We start from the raw sequence: 9,362 nt of genomic DNA, 5'->3' as shown, positions 1-9,362 counted from the left end.
CAAAATATTTAAATAGATTATTTTGATGATCATTTTAGCCTATGATTTTAATTCTTGGGAAATTTATGATATTACCGAGAGTGATAATTAGAGAATGGTAATTGGTGAAATAATATGATAGTAAAATGGAAGGTAGAATAATCAATGGTAGGTATAATAGTAGATGGAGATTTATAGATGGATACTAGTAGATGGAGATTTATAGATAAGTGCTAGTAGATGGAGATTTATAGATAAGTACTAGTAGATGGAGAATTATAGATGGAGATTAGTGGATGAAGGTTTATAGATGAAGATTGGTAGATGGAGATTAGTGGATGAAGGTTTATAGATGAAGATTGGTAGATGGAGATGGTTTCCTATAAATAGAGTCCTCACCCTTCACAAATTTCACCACTCCACTCCCTTCTCTTCCACATATTCTTCATTCTTCCGTTTTCTACTCGGTCTTTCTTCTTTCTGAAAGTGTTCACACGAAACAGAGAGAGAAAGGGCGAGACAAAGCGTTGCAAGAAAGAAAGAACACGAGAGAGAACGGACTTGAGAAATTAGTTTCAAAAGATATACTAGTAGTGTTAATCAGATTGGAGCAACTAGATCATTTGACCACTTTTAGCTTCAGTCTAGAGGTAAGTAAATTCACTACCCCTTCTAAAATTACTTCATGTCATGCTATTTATTCATTCTTGTATCAAACTGTAAATGATTATTTTATTTACATGTCATGGAGATATGTTGCATGCATGAAGGATTTCTAAAAGAATTATTTAGAAAGTTTCTATTTCTTTAAATGCTTTCTAAGTACACAAGTTTATATTTGGAAAAGTTTCCATTTTTGAGAAAAGAAAGTTGAGAAAATGATGATGATTATAAGAAAGAAGAATGATGATAAACCCTCCTACATGTTGCCCTAAGATGCATCAAAATAAGTACAAAGAAAAGTACAAGAAATGAGTTAAATGTTTATGAAATGAGGACACATGTATGGAGGAGAGTATTTTTGGCCCCAAGATAAGATGAGATGAGTTCGGTACCGATACTCGGATGGAGGCGAAACCACTGAAGGAGGCTATGCCAGAAGGTGGTATTCCATCAACTAGACCGTTGAGTGCACCAAGAAAGAGTTAATTGACGGTCGGGCATGGCTGAGGCCACAGTTCAGTGCCATGGTCACAAGGACCCGCAACCCTCGTACACAGGGGTAATAGTGTACATGGGCCCTAATATGAGAAAACGATAATATGATTTCAACGATGATATACTATGATGATTTTCAATGATGGTATACTATGATGAATTTCAACGATGATATACTATGATAATTTATAAAGATGATTTATAGCGATGCATTATGATGATGATGTAATAGTACGTATATGCTACGGAAGTTACAACCGTACATACATGTATTATTATTATGGCTGGATGTATATTTAATTATGAAAACGATTATCAAAAACTGAGAACAAGGAGCAAACCTATTTATGGTTGTGGATTTTACTTGCTGGGCCCCTTTGGGCTCATTCAGTTTTATTTCTTGTTTTCAGGTAGAAAGGACGCTGGAATAGAATGCCGGAATGGGGGCGGGAATAATTATTAACTTTCAAAGTCTTTTCATATCAATTATTGTAATAATATGATATTCCGCAACTAAAGTTTAATGTTTTCTAATTTCGCTTGTAATAAACTCTTTTGAATAATGTTTTATACATTTATCGTATCCTTTGAAATCAAGTACTCTGATAGACCTTATAGATCTTTGCAAGAACTTTTGTTGTAAAAGGAGAACAGTGGCAAACTCAGCCTTAACGGGCTGGGGATGTTACATGTGCCTTAGTAACAGATTTTGGTAACAAAAACTTGAGTCAGCTTTTAGTAAAACATTTCCAAGCTTAAAGTCCACGCTACAAATTTTTATTTTTTTTGGGTGGCATTTTTTTCTCTTAAAACTTCCCTATATGCAACATGAATTTCATCATACTCCATTTAAGATTTTAATCAATTTGATACAAATTTTTGCACAGTCGAACTAAATGATGAGCACATGCTAAAATAAAAAAAGACTATTGGAGTGATGCTGGTGTGGGAGTCGATAAGGGAGCTTTTGATGATAAAGGCAGATAATTTTTCTGAAATAACCTTAATAGAGTTTTAGAGATTTTTCATACCATCCCTTTATTTGAGTTTTTTTTTTTAACCTTCATAGAGAAATTTGGAGGTGTACTCGTCGATGGTCATTCTTAATTTTTCGAGATTTTGGAGGGTAGAGTTTTCTGATTTTTCGTCTCGTAATTGGCACAGATGTTAGGGGTGTCAACCCGGCCGGTCACCAACCGATTACTGGTTATAACCATGTATATATATATATATATATATATATATACACACGGTTATAACCGGTTATATATATATATATACACACGTAAGTGATATATGATATATCATATCTATTATCTAATGATAATTAACTATTAACTGATAAGTGATACTGTGAGTTTGTAATATATTATTTTTAAAAATGAGCGTTTACATTTTTACTTTAGGTTGTAAACGCTCTTAAATGTATTTTACTTTAGCGTTTACATGTATTTTATATATACATTTTTATTGTTTTCTTTGGGTTTGTAGTAGTAAATATCTAGTGTTTAATCTCATAATTAAGAATGAGAACCCTATATATATAGTACTTTAATCTAAAAAGCTTTTAAAATGAATTTTTAGGGAACTTTTAAAATGTATTACGAAAGATTTTGAACAACCACAACAAAGCCTAGCTTATAAGGCCAAAAAAGCCCTCTCCCCCCACCCCCCCTTTTTTAAAAGGCTAAAAATAGTTAAATTAAGCCCAAAAAGTAAGCCCAATACCCAAAATAGGCCCAAAATTTTAAAAACTTAGTTACCGGTCTAGATAACCGGGTACCAACTAGTAATCGGGCGATTATTACATAATCGGATAACCAGTTCTAATTTTCTAAATTTTAATAACCAGGTAGTCCGATTCTGATTAGCGATTTTAGCCAATAATTTGTAACGAGAACGAGGGTGACACCCCATAATAGATGTGTAATAGCTGTCCAAGAGACATGTCCCTTTTGCTGAGTGGTCCCATTGTAATTTACTTTTGTATTACAATTAGGCCTATACAGCTATTCTCTCGCCCCGCATGGGTGGCAGTAGGGGCGGTACCACCTTAGCAAATGTTATTGGTAGTTAGTAAAAAACAAAAAATAAAAAAATAATAATAAAAAAGAAAGCCTGCAAGTGGGTGGTTACCAGCGAAATCCACCCGTACGTCCTAGGTAGGTGGATGGTTAAGATCAAATCCTCCCTCAACTGAAAAACCGCTATTCTCCGCCCGTATGGCACAGTGTAAGCCCTAATTAATCAGTCTTTCCAAAAATGTAATTTAGAGGGCCTCCCGTTCCCTCATATGTTCTCTGCATTAACCGTCGGGCCACACAATCTCGGCTATGTGGTGTTATATTTCGACCAATTAAGAATTGGGTCGTAGGCCATTAGTCATTTGGGTTGAGCCTAATCCAAAATATCATAGCCTTCTGAACCCAACCCAGATCCCAATACTCCAAAAACAACTTGGGCTGCATGCTTGAAAGCTACATGCCAGTCGTGTCCAACCCCAATTAATGGCAATGACAAAAAACCAAGACAATTTATTGACAAAAATGTAGCCTAGTCAGAAAAACAGAATGATCTCATTTTTTTTTAATGCGTTCATTCATTCATATATCATATAATATAATGTAATATAATATGAGTAAGTCCATGGATCTTCTACGAGACGTTTACATGTCTATATATATATATATGCCATTTGGGTGGTGGTACCTTTTAGCTTTTGCACTTGGAACAAATCCCTTGAAATGGGCCAGCATTTGTGTCACCGAATTAACACATCATCGACAAGAAAGTGAATTAAGTACGAGGCAATACACTTTTTGCCAACATTTTTTTTTTTTTTATATATGATTACTTTTTGCCCACATTTTATAATTAATACCAAATGGATAAAGATGTGTGAATATATATATATATATAGGCACGCTTACGGTTTTTATGAAATTCTTCAATTCATCATTTTTGTAAACGAGCTTGTTGGGTTGCATCATGTCATGTGGAGTGGAAAAGCGTTTAGGAAGTGCAGCTAACCATGCAAATTAAGCAAGATGCATGCACAATATTTGAGGTTCGATCCATGAACTTTGCCAAAAAAATAAATAAATAAAAGGGATGGATTATTAAGAAGCTTGATTTTCTCTAGAAACAAACAAAAGATATAATTTCTTTGAAGGAAATAAAAAGAAAAAGAAAAAAGAAAAAGAATAGAACATAGAGATTGAGAAAGTTCAATATGACCTCAAACATGAGCACTTTTACTCTCCCCACTACCATCCTCAAAATCTTAGGCGTGCAAGCCTAAGTGGGGTGCCTTATCATGATGATTCCAGTATCCCACCAACCTTTTCAGCTACTTACCACATCACCCTCCTCATCTCTAATCCTTTTTTTTTTTTTTTTTTTTTTAATCTTTCTACACAAGTCAACCCCACATTCATCACCCTCATCACCCAATCACCTTCTTCCACGTCATTATCATCACGCATCACCCGCCCTACAATTTTCAACTAATTCATCTACGTCTCTAACTCTCTTCCGCTCCTTCCATATCTACCGCCACCACAACCACCGCTGTCTGGGTTTTTTTTTTTTTTTGGCTTAATTACTTCCGGCGAGTCGTAAACGTTTGAAACACGACGCTCCCGGCGGCGGGGAAGTCATCCATTGCGCAACTCCGGCATTTCAATCCAAGCGGCTCGAGCGCACCCGCCACCCTCGTCCACACCTCGTGGCTAGTGCATGTAGTCGATACGGACATCGTCGCCGGCCGGAAAACTTGCACTGCCTTCTGCAAAATCTGGACGACGTCGTCATGGTCGTCGTAGATGGACCCCACGCACTCGAAGCTTGCGTAGCTGTAACCGTCCTCGGGGGTTACGTGGATGGTGGAGTAGCGGTCGCCGTCGATAATCCCATTCATGGAGTACCCGCAGGGATCGAACGCAAAGTCGCAAATAAGAGCGCCGGGGTTGATGTCTCCGATACCGGTCAGCTGGGTCATCTCTTTTCCGGCGGTGTCGCCTGTCTTCTCGTCGCCGGGACGCTTAAAGAACTTGCGAGCGAGGACGCGGTCGAGCTCTGTCATACAGATTTCGAGCGTGTATAACACGCCGGGAACATGCGCATCATCGCTAGCAGTGAAAACATGCCAAGAATGAGAGGGGGTTTTGGAGGGCATAACGGAGGCTTTTCTACAGCAGAGATTGGTAGGGAGGCTTTCTTCCAAGCAGATAACTTCTTCTTTGAAGGTGGTGTGCGGAAATGGCTGAGCCTTGGGGAAGATAAAGCTACCCCTAGTGTAGCGGCAGGAGCATAGAGTGAGGCCGAGGTGGCGTGCGTAGTGGAGCAACGGACGGATGGATTTGAGTAGCTGGGTGGTCCCACACGTCTTGATGATGATCTTTGTGGGGTAGACGAAGAGGCTGGACTCCGACAACACGTAGGCATCGAAATAGGAATTGCCTACGGCCGAGACCACGGTGCATTGCACCGCATCCAGGACTTGTTCTAGTGACCCGAAGTCCAGCTGCCGAAGACCCATTTCCGTCACGGCCGGATCATCTCCAAAGAAGTGGAGCTCCAGCCGCTTCTCAAAGCCTTCAAAACCAGATACAGCCATTATTAATTTATATAAGAATTTTTTTCTTTTCTTTTCTTTTCTTTTATAGCTGAATAGTAGTGGTGGAGGAAGAGAAAGAGATGGAGAAAGAGATGGGGAATATAGTTGTGGATTGTGGAACTACAGGTGAGAGAGAGAAGAGGGGGTTGGATGGAATTTATAGGTGGGTGAGAAATGGAGAGAGAGAGAGAGAGATAGAGAGAGAGAGAGAGAGTGGGGGGGGAAGAAGAAGGGAGAGAAGTGAAGGGTTTGGCTTGGGTTGGGCATGCGGGCTAGCTATGCAACCAAGAGTAATAATTGCAGCAGGCATTATAAAGTATATAAGATGATGATATGTGCTCCAAATTTTTATGTGCCAAATCTTTCAGCAGACAGGAACAGAGAGAACGGAATTTATGCCCACGCGCAATCTTTCTTCTTTCTCAGTCACCCTAATTCATCAGGATCCATCCAGCTTCTCAATTCAATTTCTATCAAATATTTCTTCTGGGAATCCATAATATGATGCTGCTGCACTACTGCTGCACAACCATTCATCCATGAAAATGCTGTTCAATTTTTTCTTTTTGCATCTGCAAACAGATATAATATAACGTAATTAATTGTCATTCTCATTGTCATTATTCATTATATATATATATATATATAGGTCTTCCCAGAGAAATCCAATACGATTAATGGAACACGTGGATAGATAGATAGGTTCCTGTAGAAAGATACAGGAAAAAAAAAAGTGTATTATCATGTCTCAAAGAAGGATAAGGATTTAGAAAATACTGATAACAATATATATATATATATATATATATATATATATATTATATAGATTCTGTTAAAGTATTGATTAAGTAATTAAATTTACCTCTTTCTATCAGCTTAAGTAATTAAATTTATCTCTTTCTATCAGTTTAAACTTTTGAGATAACTGATAATTTAACATATCTGAATAAGTGATCGATCATATCGGACCGCCTAAGATTTATCTGGACAGGTAGATTTTATACAGTCTCTTTCACTTACATCACCTATCCAAATTACTAGACAAAAAATTGTTGTAAAAAAATGAAAGAAATTAAAGATAGTGCAATATGATAAAATTACCATATAAAAAGTTACTTTACCTTAATTTTTATGGATCCATTACATACATACATTGCATACATATATATAAGCTGAAGAACGTTAATTAGTGATAAAAACTTTTGATCATAAGGATCATTATGGTCAATGGAATAGGTTTAAACTGGTGGTGGAAAGGTGCAACCATTAATGTGCTGGGTGGGACAAAATCATACCCTTTGCTCCGCCATTACCCAACAAATTTCAATCTAGCTACAGCTTTCATAAAAATTGCTCATTTGAAAAAAATGGAAAACGTATTAATAGGAGATATCACAGGGGGTCAAAAATCTTAGTATATATTCAAACTCATTTGCGTGACTTCTAGCTACTATGAAACATAAACATAATTATAGACTAGATCAAACTATATTGTTCCTATGCATGACAACAATTATTAGAATTAGTGTTCTTGAGCTTTATTTGCCGATAATAGGTGTTCTCAAGTAGCTAAAAACCAGACAAGACAAACACAACTGCCAAAATAAATAAATGAATCAAGACAACAAAGCATAATTCAATTCTATAACTCAAGGATGTGACATGAGCACCATTATTTGATGATGGTAATATTAATGGATATTAAAAAATATTAAAAAAATTGGGAAGATTAAAATTACAGTATTGAAATTTCTACTGAACTCCCGACAGGACACTTTGAGCTTAACAAGAGCTCTCAATTAAGAATTTGTCGTGCGATCAACTTTAATGAAGAACTGTCTACATGAAAACATTGTCGATTTGTTCCTACTTGGGAGAGTAGGTGTTCATCAACAAAGGCTAGACCTGCCCAAAATATAATCAATATTTTGGCTTAAAATAGTAATTAGTTTGCAAACGAAAAATGAAAAGCGGGAAAAAAATATTGGCAAATACACTTTACCCCTGAAGTATATCACTTTGGTACTTTTACTTCAAAGTTTAAATAGTGACACTTGGATCCCACAAAACTACCTAACTGTAATACTTAGCACCTTCCGTTGGTTTTTCTTTTTCTGTCTTGTTGGATGAAACTAACTTCACATGATATTTTCGTTCCCAATTACCTTAAAATGCTCTGGAGGTGAAGTGCATTTTTTTTTTCTAAACTTTGTGAGATGGTGGAGAGCCTTCCCTTCCCGCCACTTGGGGGTACTGGGGATCCGGCCACCCCTAAAGACGTTTTTAGTTGTGGCAAGAGCTACCTCCCCGGCTAGGCCACCCACTTGTGAGTTTTAAGGTGTGGCCTAAGCGTGGTGAATCACTAATTCTCCTGTTTTATTAATCGAATCTCACTTCGATTGTTTGATGTCTGACCTGTTTAACACGGGTCATTTCTCAACTATCAATGCGTGTGATTTAGCCACGTGTAGGTTAAGTTCCTATCAATCTAACACCAAGTTCGATCGATCAAAGTTACACAGAACAATTTTAATTAATTAAAAATGAACATTCAATGTCAAATACCCTAGAGATCGAATGCCTACCGGCTCAATTTCTCATTTTCATTTTACACCATGAATCCTCTTTGTTTTCCTCATGTTAGTTCAATTTTCTCAAGTTTTGAGCCAAAATTTAGGTTTTATCCCAACATTTTCTCATCTATCTCTTTTTTCAAATTCACCATTAAATCTATATGTGAAAAATATGAACGGACACGAATGCGAGAATGCCGGGAGATGTTGGAATAGCATTTCTCTATGTCGCATAAGAAGAGGTACAGTAAAATTGAAGGAAAAGGAAGCAATTAGTGGTGAGTGGGCTTGTGTAGGAAGCTACACAACCTGCCTAAACTACCTTCCCCATCACATTTTCCCTCTTCTTGGCTTTTAATATAAGACTTATGAGTTAGGCCTAAGATTATACCAATAATTCAAAATGATCAGCTCTATGGAAACTTCCTGTAAAAGGTATTAGACAAAGGCATATATATAAATATATATAAAAAGGTATAGGTAGGAAGACAGTGGAGGATAGCTAAGCTAGATATACATACAGGAGTAGGGGAAGGCAATGATGCAAAATTGTGAGTTTAGAATCAAAATTTTTTGAAGTTTTAAGGGCAGGGGAATGATGCATAGTGTATGCGTCATGAATGATCTTATGGGTGTGGCTGGCAGCCCCCATTATGACCCAAATCCCATCTCTTTGTGCTGCACGCGCAATACCAAACTTGAAAGAAAAGAAGAAAAAAAAAAACACATACACACAACATCTCTTTCACTAAAAACATGGTCAACCAAATCTTAGTTACATGTATACACACACCTTTTACATGAAAAGTTTGGAGCCCCATCCCCCCCATCTTAGATTAATTGTTTTTGGGTAATTTGAAGGGACAAAGGAAAGGATTTTGATTTTGAAACCCCTAATGTAATAGATTGGTGTCCCACTTTTAAGTGACTTTTTTAAGCCCTCTAATAGGCCATATATGTCTCAATCTTTCTCCTTCTCTCCTCCCCACCACCCAAATCATGCTAACCCCATGATTGGTCCCACTCATGAGCCC

The 9,362-nt window shown here is 37.1% G+C and overlaps 1 protein-coding gene across 1 annotated transcript; it reads right to left on the bottom strand.

Annotated features, from left to right (window-relative positions):
• Nucleotides 1–4,330: 4,330 nt before the first annotated feature.
• Nucleotides 4,331–5,903, bottom strand: LOC132167062 (S-adenosylmethionine decarboxylase proenzyme 4). Its single transcript, XM_059577956.1, has one exon. The coding sequence runs from the start codon at nt 5,753–5,755 to the stop codon at nt 4,739–4,741; it is 1,017 nt and encodes a 338-aa protein (XP_059433939.1). The 5' UTR covers nt 5,756–5,903; the 3' UTR covers nt 4,331–4,738.
• Between the last annotated feature and the right edge of the window lie 3,459 nt (nt 5,904–9,362).

This window comes from Corylus avellana, chromosome ca1, assembly GCF_901000735.1.
Source record: "Corylus avellana chromosome ca1, CavTom2PMs-1.0".
NCBI classification, from domain to species: Eukaryota; Viridiplantae; Streptophyta; class Magnoliopsida; order Fagales; family Betulaceae; genus Corylus; species Corylus avellana.
This window is presented reverse-complemented; position numbering and strand designations above follow the sequence as displayed.